General features: G+C 41.9%; 2 protein-coding genes across 2 annotated transcripts; both read left to right on the top strand.

Annotated features, from left to right (window-relative positions):
- Positions 1-7,891: 7,891 nt before the first annotated feature.
- On the top strand, positions 7,892-10,190 carry LOC115111267 (transmembrane emp24 domain-containing protein 7-like). Its single transcript, XM_029637145.2, has 4 exons — positions 7,892-7,975; positions 8,326-8,543; positions 8,678-8,923; positions 9,187-10,190. The coding sequence occupies exons 2-4, from the start codon at positions 8,376-8,378 to the stop codon at positions 9,421-9,423; spliced, it is 651 nt and encodes a 216-aa protein (XP_029493005.1). The 5' UTR covers positions 7,892-7,975; positions 8,326-8,375; the 3' UTR covers positions 9,424-10,190.
- Positions 10,191-11,211: 1,021 nt separating this feature from the next.
- LOC115111266 (protein fem-1 homolog C) lies at positions 11,212-17,111 on the top strand. The gene is made up of 2 exons (XM_029637144.2): positions 11,212-12,562; positions 14,490-17,111. The coding sequence occupies exons 1-2, from the start codon at positions 12,019-12,021 to the stop codon at positions 15,791-15,793; spliced, it is 1,848 nt and encodes a 615-aa protein (XP_029493004.1). The 5' UTR covers positions 11,212-12,018; the 3' UTR covers positions 15,794-17,111.
- The last annotated feature ends 1,220 nt before the right edge of the window (positions 17,112-18,331 follow it).

Raw genomic sequence — 18,331 nt, 5'->3', positions numbered from 1 at the left:
TTGCCACATTTCAGGCTTCAAACATAAAGATATAAAACTGTATTTTTTTGTGAAGAATCAACAACAAGTGGGACACAATCATGAAGTGGAACGACATTTATTGGATATTTCAAACTATTTTAACAAATCAAAAACTGAAAAATGGGCGTGCAAAATTATTCAGCCCCTTTACTTTCAGTGCAGCAAACTCTCTCCAGAAGTTCAGTGGGGATCTCTGAATGATCCAATGTTGACCTAAATTACTAATGATGATAAATACAATCCACCTGTGTGTAATCAAGTCTCCGTATAAATGCACCTGCACTGTGATAGTCTCAGAGGTCCGTTAAAAGCGCAGAGAGCATCATGAAGAACAAGGAACACACCAGGCAGGTCCGAGATACTGTTGTGAAGAAGTTTAAAGCCGGATTTGGATACAAAAAGATTTCCCAAGCTTTCAACATCCCAAGGAGCACTGTGCAAGCGATAATATTGAAATGGAAGGAGTATCAGACCACTGCAAATCTACCAAGACCTGGCCGTCCCTCTAAACTTTCAGCTCATACAAGGAGAAGACTGATCAGAGATGCAGCCAAGAGGCCCATGATCACTCTGGATGAACTGCAGAGATCTACAGCTGAGGTGGGACACTCTGTCCATAGGACAACAATCAGTCGTATATTGCACAAATCTGGCCTTTATGGAAGAGTGGCAAGAAGAAAGCCATTTCTTAAAGATATAAAAAGTGTTGTTTAAAGTTTGCCACAAGCCACCTGGGAGACACACCAAACATGTGGAAGAAGGTGCTCTGGTCAGATGAAACCAAAATGGAACTTTTTGGCAACAATGCAAAATGTTATGTTTGGCGTAAAAGCAACACCCTGAACACACCATCCCCACTGTCAAACATGGTGGTGGCAGCATCATGGTTTGGGCCTGCTTTTCTTCAGCAGGGACAGGGAAGATGGTTAAAATTGATGGGAAGATGGATGGAGCCAAATACAGGACCATTCTGGAAGAAAACCTGATGGAGTCTGCAAAAGACCTGAGACTGGGATGGAGATTTGTCTTCCAACAAGACAATGATCCAAAACATAAAGCAAAATCTACAATGGAATGGTTAAAAAATAAACATATCCTGGTGTTAGAATGGCCAAGTCAAAGTCCAGACCTGAATCCAATCGAGAATCTGTGGAAAGAACTGAAAACTGCTGTTCACAAATGCTCTCCATCCAACCTCACTGAGCTCGAGCTGTTTTGCAAGGAGGAATGGGAAAAAATGTCAGTCTCTCGATGTGCAAAACTGATAGAGACATACCCCAAGCGACTTACAGCTGTAATCGCAGCAAAAGGTGGCGCTACAAAGTATTAATTTAAGGGGGCTGAATAATTTTGCACGCCCAATTTTTCAGTTTTTGATTTGTTAAAAAAGTTTGAAATATCCAATAAATGTCGTTCCCCTTCATGATTGTGTCCCACTTGTTGTTGATTCTTCACAAAACAATACAGTTTTATATCTTTATGTTTGAAGCCTGAAATGTGGCAAAAGGTCGCAAAGTTCAAGGGGGCCGAATACTTTCGCAAGGCACTGTATGCAGTTTTACAAACTTGCAAGAGAGACAATAGTTCCAGTGTTTTCTAAGGGCTCAGCAGTAATTTTCCACTCCCCAAGTTGCTTTATAGTGGTATGTCTGACTAGTCTCTTATCTTTTTCACTCCCCTGCAGGGTTCTGTGTCTATGAGTCTCTTTTAGCCTTGAGGCGCATTCTCACAGACACCCTGTTTTGACTGCAAAAACTCACACATCTCTCAGACCATTTCTTTATAAGAGAGAGAGACTAGAAAATAACTGTGGAACAATATTAAACCTTATAATGCATATATTGTTAATCTGTAGTCTAGGACCCTATAAATGTAGTCGGGGAGGGTTCTTATAGCCCTTCCCCTTCTATTAATACAAGATAAGCATAATCAATAATTACAATACATCAAACATTTGGTGCGGCCCCTATCATGACCCCAAGTTGACCCCATCAGCCTGTTTGTAGAGCTCCGACTTTCCGACCTGAAAATCACTAACATCATGATCTGACCTCGTAATTTTCAGAGTTCCCAGTTGTCTTGAAAGCACCATTAGCTAGCCAACGTCGCCATGACATCGTCTACATGATCTTGGAAGCAGTATATCTTCATACTGTACTGTCTTTTGCCTCGTTCACGTCTTAGTCGGAAGTAGAACTAGGAATCTCTTACATTTCTGACTCGCTAAATGGTTGTAGTTATACACGTGCTGAGTTCAATCAGTTACCAAGTCTGACATTTTTGAATTTCCTAGTTCCAACTACCATATGAACGCAGCATTTGATTGATCGGTTGAGGGATTTACAATCATGATCAATGATGTTTAGTCTCAGGTACAGCCGGATATTGGGAGGTCATTATTTGCAGATGGGGCCTTATGGAAGAGAGGAAGAAATGTGCCATGCAAAGTCTTGAAGGTACAGAAAGCAATTAATGAGGTAGAGCGGTGGGTATTAACCTCTCTGGGATATGTGGGACGTCCCGCCTGGCCAAAAGCCAGTGAAAATGCAGAGCGGCAAATTCAAATAAATTACTATAAAAATCAAACTTTCATGAAATCACACATGTAAGATACCAAATTAAAGCTACACTTTGTCACGCCCTGGTCTAAGTATTTTGTGTTTTTCTTCATGTATTGGGTCAGGCCAGGGTGTGGCATGGAGTTTTTGTATTGTGGTGTGTTTTGTCTTGGGGTTTTGGTGTGTATGTATTTGGGATTGTAGCTAGTGGGGTTATCTAGCAAAGTCTATGGCTGTCTGGAGTGGTTCTCAATCAGAGGCAGGTGCTTATCGTTGTCTCTGATTGGGAACCATATTTAGGCAGCCATATTCTTTGAGTTTGTCGTGGGTGATTGTCCTTAGTGTTCCGATTTCTTTATTTATTTACACAAGTATAGGCTGTTTCGGTTTTCGTTACGTTCTTTGTTTTGTTTTGTAGTGTATTGTATTGATTCGTGTTACGTTTGTTTAATTAAACATGGATCGCAATCTACACACTGCGTTTTGGTCCGACTCTCCTTCACCACACCTAGAAAACCGTTACACACTCGTTGTGAATCCAGCCAACATGTCAGATTTCAAAAAGGCTTTTCGACAAAATCAAACGATGCTATTATCTGAGCACCTCCGTAAACAAAGAGAGAAAAGCATATTTCAACCCCGCAGGCGCGGCACAAAACGTAGAAATAAAAATATAAATCATGCCTTACCTTTGACGAGCTTCTTTTGTTGGCACTCCAATATGTCCCATAAACATCACAAATGGTCCTTTTGTTTGATTAATTCCGTCAATATATATCCAAAATGTCCATTTATTTTGCGTGTTTAATCCAGAAAAACACCGGTTCCAACTTGCGCAATGTGACTACGAAATATCTCAAAAGTTACCTGTAAACTTTGCCAAAACATTTCAAACTACTTTTGTAATGCAACTTTAGGTATTTTTTACCGTAAATAATCGATACAAAAGAAGACAGGATGATCTGTGTTCAATACAGGAAGAAAACAAACTGTAGTTAGCTTTCTGGTCACGGCGCCTCTATCTAAAAGTACACTACAAGTGACCCTCGTTCTGAACAGGGCTATTTCTTCATTACACAAAGGAAAAACCTCAACCAATTTTTAAAGACTGTTGACATCCAGTGGAAGCGTTAGGAACTGCAAGAAGGTCCCTTAGAAATCTGGATTCCCAATGAAACCTCATTGACAAGAGCGTGACCTCAAAACAAGAAATCTGAATGGTTTGTCCTCGGGGTTTCGCCTGCTAAATAAGTTCTGTTATACTCACAGACATGACTCAAACAGTTTTAGAAACTTCAGAGTGTTTTCTATCCAAATATACTAATAATATGCATATCTTCTGGGGATGAGTAGCAGGCAGTTGAATTTGGGCATGCATTTCATCCGGATGTGAAAACACTGCTCCCTGTAACCAAGAAGTTAACGTGGGGATTTAGGTTCTCTGTAGATGTTAAGTAATTTTGTAATCAATGTTCATAGATTCCAATTTATGTTTATCTGTCTGATAGCCAGAGGTTGTAAAGTTCTGGTCTTAAATCAAATTTCCAGCTCACAATTGATCAGATCCAGATTTATTTGCGAGAGCTCTCCAGTTTACACAAATACATTCCTTTTATACCATCCTAACCTACGCACATACATACACACCAACATAGGGATTTTCTCATGAGTCTCACCACAGTTTATAACCACTCAGCTGACAGTTCCAGGCTCCCCCAAATACTAGAGCTCTGGAGGAGCTCTCCCTGTCCCCTCTTATCTCCACAAATTTACATCCAGGTCGGTTCCAACATAGGTTAATGCCCCTCTCCGTTCTCTTTCTACCCCCACATACATTCCTTTCTTCCTAGGTACATGCCATATAACCCCTTCCTAATGAACAAACATTATTTAACACTACAAGAAAGACAGGGTAGAATTCTTGCCAGTTATAGTGCAGCATACCTCATTTAGTCATTATTTATAAAAAATCCCATAACAGTAGAGAACTCAGACAGTGTTCTTTACCAGGAGGAAGGTGGGAGATGAGGTATGCTTGAGGTTATATGGGAGAATATTGGAGAGGGTCGGTGCCTTCAGGTTCCTTGGGGTATACTTTGATACTAGAATGACCTAGGCAGAACACATTGAGAGATTGGTGGGAAAGTGTAAGAAGGTACTAAAGTGATGTGCTGTCTGACAGGGATGGAGTGGGGGGGCTGGGCGTGCCTCATTGAAGACCATAAATGTTGTATTGATCCAATCTGTAATAGTCTATGGAAATATAGTGTATGGTTTGGCTAGATGTCATACAGGGACAAAGACTGGGGCATTTCAGACATCCCCAGTGGCTACACTACAGGTGGTGATGGGGGAAATGCCATTGCAGATTATGAGACAGCAGCTGGCAATGAATTATTTGGGTCAACCTACAGGGACATGGGGTATCTCATCCTGCAAAAGGGATTTTACAGGCATGCTGGGAACATGAGCGAAGACAGAACACAAGCTTTGGGTGGGTAGGTAATACCCAGGCGAAGGAGATGAGAATGTATGGAAGGGAGTTTAGCCTAACGGTAGCTATTCCTGTAAATCCACAATGGCTACTCCCACCTCCAGGAGTAGATCTAGAAGTATTGGAGAGACTACAGAAAGATAGGGAGGGTGTTGATCCATCTGATTTGTTTAAGAGACATCTGGATACTGTGTATCAAGATTTTGTGGCCATGTACACAGATGGTTCAAAATATCCAAGGACAAGACGTACTGGGTCAGCATTGTAGTGCAGGAATGTGGGTGAAAGTCAGGAAACGTATTACAGATCATCTGGCTGTATATTCGACAGTGGTGGTGGCCATGCTGTTGGCCTTGCAGTAGGAGGAGGAAGTTAAGCCAGACAGAGTAGTTATTTGCTCTGATTCATGTGCAGCAGTGTTAAGGAGTCTCCAGTCCTTTATATCACGTAGCAGACAAGACCCACTTTATGAGGTGATACAAACCCATGGCAGGAGTAAACAAATGGGTATACAGATCATATTTACATGGGTCCCAGCTCATGTGGGAGTGGAGAGGAACGAGGCAGTTGATGTACTGGCAAAACAAGCACTAAGTAGTGGGGATGTGGATGTGGTAGTTTCAATGAGCAAGGCAGAGGCAAAAAGCCTGATATGGACAGTGAAGGTGGACAAATGGCAGGAGCAAATGGCAGAGATTTAAAAAAAAATAGATATATATTTTTCACCTTTATTTAACCAGGTAGGCCAGTTGAGAACAAGTTCTCATTTACAACTGCGACCTGGCTAAGATCAGGCAAAGCAGTGCGACAAAAGACAACAACACAGAGTTACACGTGGGATAAACAAAAGTAGTCAATAACACAATAGAAAAATCTATATACAGTGTTTGCAAATGGAGTAAGGAGGTAAGGCAATAAATAGGCCATGGTACCGAGGTAATTACAATTTAGCAAATTAACACTGAAGTGATAGATGTGCAGATGATGTGCAAGTATAAATACTGATGTGCAAAAGAGCAACAAATAAAAGTAAATAAAAACAATATGGGGATGAGGTAGGTAGTTGGATGGGCTATTTACAGATGGGCTGTGTACAGCTGCAGCGATCCGTAAGCTGCTCAGATAGATGATACTTAAAGTTAGTGAGGGCTATATAAGTCTCCAACTTCAACAATTTTTGCAATTTATTCCAATCATTTGCAGCGAAGAACTGTAAAGGAAAGGCGGACAAACTGGTGTTGGCTTTGGGGATGACCAGTGAGATATACCTGCTAGAGCGCGTGCTATGGGTGGGTGTTGTTATGGTGAACCAGTGAACTGAGATAAGGCGGAGCTTTATCTAGCAAAGACTTATAGATGACCTGGAGCCAGTGGGACTGGCGACGAATATGTAGCGAGGGCCAGCCGATGAGAGCATACAGGTCGCAGTGGTGGGTGGTATATGGGGCTTTGGTGACAAAACAGATTGCACTGTGATAGACTGCATCCAGTTTGCTGAGTAGAGTGTTGGAGGCTATTTTGTAAATGACATCGCCGAAGTCAAGGATCGGTATGATAGTCAGTTTTACGAGGGAATGTTTGGCAGCATGAGTGAGGGAGGCTTTGTTGCAAAATAGGAAGCCGATTCTAGATGTAATTTTGGATTAGAGATGATTAATATGAGTCTGGAAGGAAAGTTTACAGTCTAACCAGACACCTAGGTATTTGTAGTTGTCCACATATTCTAAGTCAGAACCGTCCAGAGTAGTGATGCTAGTTGGGCGGCCGTGTGTGGGGAACGATCTGTTGAAGAGCATGAATTTAGTTTTACTAGCGTTTAAGAGCAATTGGAGGCCACGGAAGGAGAGTTGTATGGCACTGAAGCTCGTTTGGAGGTTTGTTAACACAGTGTCCAAAGAAGGGCCAGGTGTATACAAAATGGTGTCGTCTGCGTAGAGGTGGATCAAAGAATCACCCGCAGCAAGAGCGACATCATTGATATATACAGAGAAAAGAGTCGGCCCAAGAATTGAACCCTCTGGTACCCCCATAGAGACTGCCAGAGGACCGGACAACAGGCCCTCCAATTTGACACACTGAACTCTATATGAGAAGTAGTTGGTGAACCAGCCGAGGCAGTCATTTGAGAAACCAAGGCTGTTGAGTCTGCCAATAAGAATGCAGTGATTGACAGAGTCGAAAGCCTTGGCCAGGTGGATGAAGACGGCTGCACAGTACTGTCTTTTATCGATGGCGGTTATGATATCGTTTAGTACCTTGAGCGTGGCTGAGGTGCACCCGTGACCAGCTTGGAAACCGGATTGCACAGAGGAGAAGGTACAGTTAGATATGAAATGGTTACAGATACCACGGGCAGGTATTTATTTCAAGTGCAGAGGAAAGTTGGGGAGGGGAGAACGGCAGGAAGGAACAGAAGAGAGGAGGCTATATTTACAAGATTAAGGGTGGGACACAGACATTTGAATAAGACCTTACATGTAATAGGAAAGCATCCAACAGGAAAATGTAAGTATTGCCAGGAAACCGAGACAGTGGAGCATGTATTGATACAGTGGGGACATTATTGGAGGGAAAGAGAGAGGATGAGATCTAGTATGAGGGAGAAGGGGTTAGGGGAAATTAGTTTAAGGAGTATATTGAGTAGAACGTCATTAGATATAGTCTCAAATATGTTGTTATCTTTTTAAGAGCAACGCGGCTGGCAGGCAGGGTTTAGTTTCTCCCTGTCTCTGTCCCACACTCCAGTACAGTAGGTGGCGGTAATGCACCATAAAGTTGGATGCCAACCACCCATAAACCCCACCAAAGAAGAAGAAGATCGGCTGAGGAACGAGCGTCGCGGAGGAGTGACGTTTATGCTACGTCTCTTAGTAGCTACTTGTTTCCGGGTGAGGGATTTGAGGTGAGTGGTATTGGACGAAACACAATATTTAACTAAAATAGTATGCTATTAAATGACCACTTAAAATATTAGAACAATACGCATTAACAAATGTTGTAATTGTTCATTGTAAACCTACTTAATTTTGCGAACTACATTTCTAATAGAAGTGGATACCTAGTTAATCGGCCTTGTCAGCTAGCTACATTAGCATAGCAAGTTAGCTAGCTAACGTTAGTTGTGAATTCCGGGTTTGTTTTGCCATTCTATTTCTGTAATTTGATTTGTTATTTGTAGTTTGTCAATGTGTACGTTTTTATTAGATTACGTAGTTATTTGTTTGATTATCTGGAAATGTTCTGTGTTTGCAGGTCCACAACGATATAAAATTAACAGTATCGACAATCTTCCATCCGCCAAGATGTGCAGGTATCACGGTACAATCAGACTGTTTGTGCAGGTGCTTTGGGCCCACCTGCTCTGTGGATGGGCGTTTGGCTCTGAGCTTACATTTGAGCTTCCGGATAACGCAAAACAGTGTTTCTATGAAGATATTACCGTTGGTACCAAGTGTACACTTGAGTTCCAGGTAAGTTAATTGAGGCCCTCACATTATGACATGGAGTTATGGGAATTAGTATTGATAATAATTCCACCACTATGGGACCAAGTTTTATATTGAAATGGATAGGCTGTATTTTAAAGAACACATTTTCTGTCCAGGTTGTCACTGGTGGGCATTACGATGTTGACTGTCGCCTGGAGGATGCAGATGGTACTGTTCTTTACAAAGAAATGAAGAAGCAGTACGACAGCTTTACATTCACGGCTGCCAAGAATGGAACATACAAGTTCTGCTTCAGCAATGAGTTTTCCACCTTCACGCACAAGACAGTCTACTTCGATTTCCAAGTTGGAGAGGATCCTCCACTTTTCCCCAATGAGAACAGGGTCACTGCTTTGACCCAGGTAGGTCTGTTAAAATGACTATTGTTGAGAGATGCTCTTTTATGTGATATTGATTATGGCAGTTCAATAACAAACAAAAAAACAATTGGTTAAATCTCTACAACCGTATGAAATGTCATTGGATTTCAGTGGGCCCCATTAGGTGAAGATGTCATGTGGGAATAGTGTGCATTGACAAACTGGTTGGTTATTTGCAGTGCTTGTATGTCAAAACATGCAAGGATCTTGTAAGGATCTTTAAACTCTAAATACCTCTGTTTCAGATGGAGTCTGCCTGCGTGTCCATTCATGAGGCCCTGAAATCGGTCATTGACTATCAGACACATTTCCGTCTGCGGGAGGGTCAGGGACGCAGCCGTGCCGAGGACCTCAACACAAGAGTGGCTTTCTGGTCCATTGGAGAGGCCTTCATTTTGCTGGTGGTCAGCATCAGCCAGGTAGTTTTGCTGAGGAGCTTCTTCAATGACAGGAAGACCACCACGACGCGAGTTGGATCCTAACGTCCCACAGCATCTCATCCCAGTCACCTCCTCCACTACAACAACAACAACGGTTCATGGCAGATTTTTGCTTTTTAGATGCCATTCACGGAATTTGAATTTTTAATATACGTTCAGGTTTGAAGTTACTTTTAACAAACCCAGTGGATTTTCTAAATGAAATCTAGCAAATATTGGAATTGTAACAGCGTATTTATTATGTGGGTGCATATTGTCATTGTTTTTTACAACACTGTTTTCCTGAATGTATGAACATACTGGTGGCCTGTCTTGCAGTTCTAATTTGAGACCTACTTGATACAATTCTGCTTTAAACTATAATTTAATGTATTTGCACACAGTTCTCACTTCCTCCTTAGTAATGGCTCAATTCAAACTTTGTTTTGATATGAATGAAAATAACTGATCAACCGAGTACACAATTGGTAAGCATGTTCTTTGTTTTTAATTTGAGATTCCACTCGTCAGAAGAGGTTGTGTTTTGGGTGGATGAGCTTTGACTTGGTGCATTTTCAGGAGTTCAACCAATCTCTTTATTGTAACTGGTGTTTTGTTCTTGGTGTAAATGGTAAAACAGATACATATGAAGCTGGTTTAAGCACATGATTTAATTTCTTTTATGTTAGGCATTTCTTTAAAGGTGTGGTCTTTTTAAAATGTTGGTTTGTATACTGTTCATGATTATTTCTGAACAGCCATCACTGCTGCCACTCCAAGGAATTGTTTCCTTATTTGAACAGCTGAATAAACCTTTTCTGGTAAACCCATTTTTCTGACCTTCTATAATCAATTGAACATTGGTTTGAACTATTGAAGTACAGCGTCTATATCCAGGACTAGGATGTATATTGCGCTGTAGAATAGTTCACTAACATTTGTCCAGAGAGCTTGAGGGGTGATGGTTGAAAAATTTGTTACGCTTAAAAAGATTTATCTAACTCGGCAAGCCAGTTAAGAATTTCTTATTTACAAAGACGACCTACCCCGGCCAAACACGACACTGGGCCAATTGACACTGCGCCACCCTATGGGACTCCCAATCACAGCCGGTTGTGATGCAGCCTGGAATCTAACCAAGGTCTGCTCTAGCACTGAGGTGCAGTACCTTAGACTGCTGCACCACCCGGGAGCCCTTCCTAGTGTTCTTTTGAAGAACTGCAGAAAGCTTTCAACTATATATGAAATTGATCTTGATTATATTCACTTGGTGCTTGCTGATCTAATATGATCATAGAAAAAACATGATCCTCTGTACTTGGTTCACGAAACCTCCAGGAGGTGGCAGTAGCATAGAATGAAAAAAAGACATGCAATTCAATCTCGCCATTTGGAAGGACATATGTCATTTCGTTTAATACAGTTTTATTCACAGATTACAACATTATTCATACAAACTACAAAATTGAATTGAAATCTTGCTCAACCACCTTTAATAATAAAATGTATGAGGAAGTCTGACCCTTTAACTGGGTCGTCACAAGTTACCACAGTCACAAAGTCGTTATTATGGCTAAATCCCGCCTATTTCTACAATTAATTTTAAAATGATATTTTAAACATAACGTTAACCCCAAACTTAACCGAACTGCTAACTTTATGACTAACCCTAACTTTAAATTAAGATTTTAAAAAAACATTTATTTTTTCGATATATACAATTCTTACTTTGTGGCTGTGGTAACTTCTGACAATCCGTTAACCGCTGTTGCGCAAATACCCACTCTGTGATTGGATGTTTTCCTTGTCAATAAATTGGGTGTTACAAAGAAACGGCATTGTTTTCGATTTGACTTGAAGTGTATTCTGGGTATTGAGTCGTGATAAATTATGTGGTGGGTGGACAAATCTGCCCCCTCAAGAACACCGTAGAAACATGACCATAGTAGATTTTCTTGTGTTATTTGAAATGAAAAACATTTAACGTTCGGGCAAGATTTATGACTACCATCTGGTCAACATCGAAGAAAAAGAAAAGGCATTTCAACCGACTTCGGCTGCTGGACAACGTTGACTAGCTTAGCTTCACATACAGGAAATAAGTGGGGGTGGATGTCGGCGTTCTCTGGGCCTCGCCGTAATTATTAGTATTTTAACTGGATAGCTACAACCTCTACCTATGTCTACTTACACATGGTTCTGTCTGAAAATGACATACATAATTAAGTCTATTCATAAAAAACCGCTTGATGGAATAGAAAAGGACGTCGGACGGCGTAACGTTGGACACTCGGAAGAGTAACTAGCTAGATTGCAGCTGGTATCAATGTTGTTGTTGGTGAGCAGTACAATACAACAGTACAATACAACAGCCAGCCAATTGAGGAAGTGATCTGTCCGTCGCTAACAAGCCCGTGTTAACTTTCAATTGAAGAGGGGAAAGCCGAACAAGCCAATGTTAACAAATACGTTTATCAACTAGCTACCTGATTTCTACCCATTTCGCTCATTTAGCTAGCTAACAAAACATATTACAACATATTCAAAACTAGCTAGCGCCACAAACAAAGGCTTCTGCTCAGCACCTGCCACGGACTTATCTCGTCGACGTTCCTGTCTTTTTAATCAACGGTGTATCCGGTGAAGGAAGCTGAACCAATGGATTTACAAACGGCTGTTTTCAATGCAGCCAGAGATGGCAAGCTACGGTTGCTTCAGAAACTTTTGGAGAACAAAATTGGCCACGAGGTTATCAAATTAATGGCAGAGAAAACCAACGGGGCGACCCCTTTGCTTATGGCTGCCAGATACGGACACCTGGATTTGGTGGAGTATCTAATGGAGTGTTGCTCCGCACCCGTTGAGATTGGGGGGTCGGTGAATTTTGATGGTGAGACTATTGAGGGTGCCCCCCCTTTATGGGCTGCCTCAGCAGCAGGACACCTGAAAGTCGTGCAGTCTTTACTTGGCCACGGTGCTTCTGTGAACAATACAACACTCACAAATTCCACCCCCCTGAGAGCAGCCTGCTTCGATGGACATCTGGACATTGTGAAATACCTGGTGGAGCACAAGGCAGACCTGGAGGTGGCAAACAGACACGGTCATACATGCCTCATGATTTCGTGTTACAAAGGACACAAGGAAATTGCCCAGTACCTCTTGGAGAAAGGTGCTGACGTTAACAGGAAAAGTGTTAAAGGTGAGTACATTCAGGACGTGTTAATTATCCTGTGTTGTATATCCTGGGCCTACATAAACAATGATATTAGGCCTAGTAGCTGGCAGGTGTATTATTCTGTGATTGTCTTCATAAAATCAAGAAGTTGAAACATTAACACTAATTTGTACATCAGATTGGTCTTGATACAATTTCTTGGCGTTTTTCAGACTGTCTCAAGGTAAATCCTTCAAATCATCACATTTGTCATGAATCTTGCCCCGGAGGCAGAACCGCTAGATTGAAATGTCAAAATTGGCTATATCGAGAGAGAAAAAGCAAGGATAGGCATTAGTGTTAACGGTGTGGTTAGACTTAGTTTTAAAATCTGATTTTAATACTTAGTGCAACCTTCTTTTTTTTGCCACTTGTGAATTCGACAAGTAGGACAGATGTTTTTCTACTTGTCCTAAAGCTCAAATCAATTGTCCCCCTGTATTGACAATGGAAGGCTACTGGTCTCTGATCCCATGTCTTATCTCCTGCTGTTGTTGCCTTGAGCAAGGCACTTAAAGTAAAATACTGCACTGATACTGTATAACACATGTGTTTGGTCAACCCTCCATCTGGAGAGCTACTGTGAGGACAGGCGTTTGATCCAACCCTGCTCAAACACACCAGAGTCAGTTTATCAAGGTCCTGTTGAGCAGCTTTATTATTATTATTATTATTGTTATTTATTAACAATGTGTTTGAGCAAGGTAGGAATAAAAGCCTGTATACCCAGGAGCTCTCCAGGGCTCTCCAGGAGGGGAGGGTTGGCCACCCTGCAACATTACAATTACAACCAGATAATTTTTGTAATTCCCTCATTCAATGAACCAGGGATCAAATGGCTAAGCTTGGCGAGTTGGCCAACTAAGATGTTTATCTATTTGTAAAGTTAAATTATTCAGTGTTCAGGGGAGTTCTTGACGGCATAGGAGTTACTTGTCCATTAGGCTATTCTAAGATTTTTTTTTTTTTAATTACTTTGTCACAATTGCATGGCCAGTATTGAATAGACGAGAATCCTAGCAAATTTTGAGCGCTTGAGAGATGGTTTTGCAACTGGAGCATGCAGTATTGGTTTCATCAACTGTGCATCCGTATCAACTGCGTGTCGGCCATTTGCGGTTATACATTAGTGCCGATGGAAAGTTATTTTAGGACATCGGACATGACGATGACATTAATGTAGGCTAGTATTTCACTAGCGAGAACCAGCCAAAATACAATCTGTTTTGAATTGTCTATGTAGTTAGTCTGTGTGTAATTTATTTGACCGTTTGCCCTAATGTCTCTGATCCAATTTTCATCTGAATAGCCTGCCCAATTGTTTGATATTGTGATTCTTTTAAAATTTAAAATTCATTTTACTTGTCCATTCAGACAACTGAGATCTATATTCTGCTTGTCCAACAATTGTATTTACTTGCGAAGAGAAAGTGGACAAATGACCGCCATGGAGTTTTGCCTCCAGGGCAAGATTCAGGACAAATGCTAACCTGCTAAATCCTCACATTTGGACATCTAATCAGGTCACCTAACAAGCTGGTTTAATTTGTATTTAAACCAATTAGGGGAAGGGAATCCACCCAAGCTTTTGCTAAATGTAAGCCTTGCAATCGCCCACTCACAAGATCTGTTCGGGTCCATGAGATTTGCACCCCCTTGGCGTAACGCTTAGATTGGCACATCGAGTTCATCACTCAGAGGTTTCTCCTAGTGAGATAAGGCTACAGGCAAGCATGTGACAAACCCATTTAGTTGAAATGTAGAGAATTTAACATTTTGATCAACCTTTTGTCTCTTCACTTCATCTTCTTTTCAAATAACTTGCATATATATTGCTCTTTATTACTAGAATGTCTGCCAAAAATGACTTCCATTTTGCGGAACACATGAATTTGTTTTTCTTTCTCCACAGGTAACACGGCATTACATGACTGTGCTGAATCCGGCAGCTTGGAGATAATGAAGATGCTGCTAAAATATGGTGCCACAATGGAGAGGGATGGTTATGGAATGACCCCACTACTGTCCGCTAGTGTGACGGGCCACACCAACATTGTTAACTATTTGACTCAACACCAGCAAACACGTCAATTGGAGAGAATAAACGCTTTGGAACTACTTGGTGCCACTTTTGTGGATAAAAAGCGTGATCTTCTTGGGGCATTAAAGTACTGGAAGAGGGCCATGGACCTGAGATACAGGGACGGCAACAATGTTCTCCACAAAGCACACCCAAAGCAGTTGATCATGGCCTATGACCATGCCAGGGAGGTAAGTAATGAGGAGGAGCTAGACAGCTTGATCTCTGAACCAGATGAGATGAGGATGCAGGCCTTGCTCATTAGAGAGCGCATCCTAGGCCCCTCCCACCCCGACACCTCTTACTACATCCGCTACAGGGGTGCTGTATATGCCGACTCTGGGAACTTTGAGCGCTGTATCAATCTGTGGAAGTACGCCTTGGACATGCAGCAGAGCAACCTGGACCCCCTCAGCCCCATGACAGCCAGCAGCCTGCTGTCCTTCGCTGAGCTCTTCTCCTTCATGCTCCAGGACCGCGCCAAAGGCCTGCTGGGCACCTCAGTCTCCTTCGATGACCTCATGGGCATCCTCAGTAAGAGCGTGCTGGAGATTGAGCGGGCGGTGAAACAGAACCTGCCTGACCCGGCTCAGCTCAGCAAGGCCCTCTCCATCATCCTGCATCTCATCTGCCTGCTGGAGAAGGTCCCCTGCACCGTGGAGCAGGACCACTTGAAGAAGGAGACCATCTACAGGTTCCTCAAGCTGCAGCCCTGCGGGAAGAATGGCTACAGCCCGCTCCACCTGGCCGTGGACAGGAACACCACCTGCGTGGGCCGCTATCCTGTCTGTAAGTTCCCCTCTTTCTACGTCACCTCTATCCTACTGGAGTGTGGGGCGGACGTCAACTTCCGCGACGAGGACAACAACAGCCCCCTGCATGTGGCCGCCTCCAACAACCACCCGGACATCATGAATCTGCTGATTGCCTGCGGCACGCACTTTGACAGCACCAACTCCCTGAAGCAGATGGCCTGTGACCTGCTGGACGAGAAGGAGATGGCCAAGAACCTGATCCAACCCATCAATCACACCACCCTGCAGTGTCTGTCTGCGCGGGCCATCGTCAAACACAGCCTTTCCTACAGAGGCAACATCCCAGAGAAGCTGGAGGCCTTTGTGCTTCTCCACAGATAATGACTATTAAAGACGTGTGAGTGGAGTGCGATCCTGCTCTTTTGATCATATTGAAGTCGAGGATGAATGTCATGTGAACAACTTCGCTTTCCCCCCCCTACAACGCCAGAGTTAAAGCTCTGTGGAAAATCAATGGGGATTTTTGTAATATGGGCATGCACAATATTTTGAACCGAGCTAGTGTTTTGCTTTCTAATTCCATGCTATTTATTAAGATATCATTGAGAGATTTCTCTTTGTGTGTTTCTCTATTTGCAAAGATGCAGGAATATGTTGAGTCATTTTTACATCACCATGGTTCCAATTTGAACCTTTTTCTTTAACTAATTGGTCTTTTGATCAATCAGATCAGCTCTGAAAAAGATCTGATGCGATTGATCAAAAGATCAATTAGTGGACAAAAATGTCAGAATTGGGCTGCCTGTGTAAATGCAGCCAATGTTGCCAATATATCGACCCTCTACATTTCATTGTATGTTCTTTATGCTCTCATTCAATGGTAATGTTTTCAAGGTTTTGGGTCTGTGGAGTTGAGTAATGGACTAATTTCTCGATCAAAACCATAAAGATGCTTCATGAAGTGGTCATGTTTGAAAATACCATAAGTGCTTTATTCCTTCTATGCACAGGCTATGATATGCGACTGTTCTGTGCGGTTTCTTGCATTTTGTTGTGGTAACTCCCCTGTTCCTTCATCTTTCCCTAATTTGTTACACTAAGCAGAGGGATGTGATGTGACAATTGCTGAATGCTGTTAGTGGTGGGGTTGGGTGATTTCATGTGCTAACTGTTAAAGGTTATTAAGTGCTGAAGTTGAGTAGGAGTGTATGCAACCCTCATGCTTGATATCATTGACATTTGAACCTGATTCTTCTATGGTGATCTGAGCACTAAAGCAACATGGTTAGTTGGAAACTAATATGTCTGTGCATGTAGTTAGAATTCAAAGGAAACCCCTCGACATCTGCATTTTGACTGGCATATCATTAAATTATTGCATAAACGCTTTAGAACTCTGACAAACCCAAACGTATAACCTTATTCATCCAATTACATTATAATTGGAAAGTAGGAAGGCCTTGTACAGTGTGTCTGTCTGAGCTTTGTGAAGTAACCTTGCACATTAGCTTCATTCATCTGGTTTAAAAAAGGGCTTAACTTAATATGTTAAGGAATAGATTTAGCTAAATACAGAACCATACAAAGGAACCATACCAGGGAACTTGCTTTAATTCTGCACTTTATTACAGACTAAGATTCCAATGATCAATTTCATGTCTTAAGAACTAATTTGACAATAAACCCATGTTGCACTTGCCCTCTTTTTCCCAGTGTTTTCATTCAGTCCCAAGTAGCTATGCAGCAGGATTACATTTGTCTCTGTAGTGACTCTCCTGCACACACCTATTTCCCACCCCTTTAACATGTGGCAGTGTTACTGGATGTTCTTTTCTTGATGAGTCATGGGCCGAGGAATGCCTGTAGCCAGTAGGGTGGATCCTCTTGATAGATCACAGTAGGCCTGTCTAGTTGGCCATGGTGCTTGAACAAAGACTTGTTGGTTATGCTATTGTTGTTTCTCTATTGTAGAAAAACATGGTCAAGACCAACTTTTTTTTTAGATTCTTTGTCGTAATATCTTTTCTCAACTCATTAGCCTACCTCTTGGCTGGAATGTTCACGTCATTAAACTAAAATGAGGGTACAGTATGGTTGAGCATGTTCAGACTTGCTTCTAGTCTGTCAAGCATGAGTAAATTGTTTTTTTCTTCTGAGAATTAGCCTAGTTTTATTGCCACTCAATAGGTCACACATTTTAGAGTATTTTCATTGCAATATTGTGTTTTTCTCCCCTAAAAGGACTTTGCACCCCCATTGAACCCAACCCTTTTTAAACTATTTCCTTTACTGGGCTACACACATTACTGTCATTTATCATTTCGGTCCTTTTTGGCAATTGACGCTCAGCCTACTTCTGTCGTGTCTTAAAATAACCCAGAATAATGCCCCACTGAAAACGTGGCCTAAATAAGGGCTCGCTCCAATGTCTCCCTGCAGGTGTTTCAGTCAGTACAACGCCCATAAACCCAGCTGAAAGATGGCACTCCCTAAATGCATCTCAGAAAAGGTTCTAGAAATCATGTTAACCTGTTTTTAAGACTACTCCCAGCTCAGAGTAGGTTTTAGGGTAATGTGAAGACACAGCCCAGACGAACTCTGAGCCTGGAGTAAAATCAATTCATGAAAGTTTCAGCTGGTAATCGAAACAGTTTTGAGGTACCGCAAAGATGGTGATGACGCTCCTTGACTTTGTTGCAAATAATGGGGAAAGACCAATGAGGCATCGCCAGCTGTGCACGGTTCAGACAACCACGGTGAATGTGATTGTCAAATGTTCAATACTTTTCGCCTGACAGTCAGTTTGCCTTCTAATAAATCTTTGCTAGTATGTTGGCACGCATTACATTTTAGGGTTTTTACAAATTCTGTTGGTTACAAGCAGAATTTTTTTATATTATTACCATTACCAACACTTGT

This window comes from Oncorhynchus nerka, linkage group LG27 (genome assembly GCF_034236695.1).
Source record: "Oncorhynchus nerka isolate Pitt River linkage group LG27, Oner_Uvic_2.0, whole genome shotgun sequence".
NCBI classification, from domain to species: Eukaryota; Metazoa; Chordata; class Actinopteri; order Salmoniformes; family Salmonidae; genus Oncorhynchus; species Oncorhynchus nerka.
Note: the sequence above shows the minus strand (reverse complement) of the source record. Positions and strands in the feature narration are given on the sequence as shown.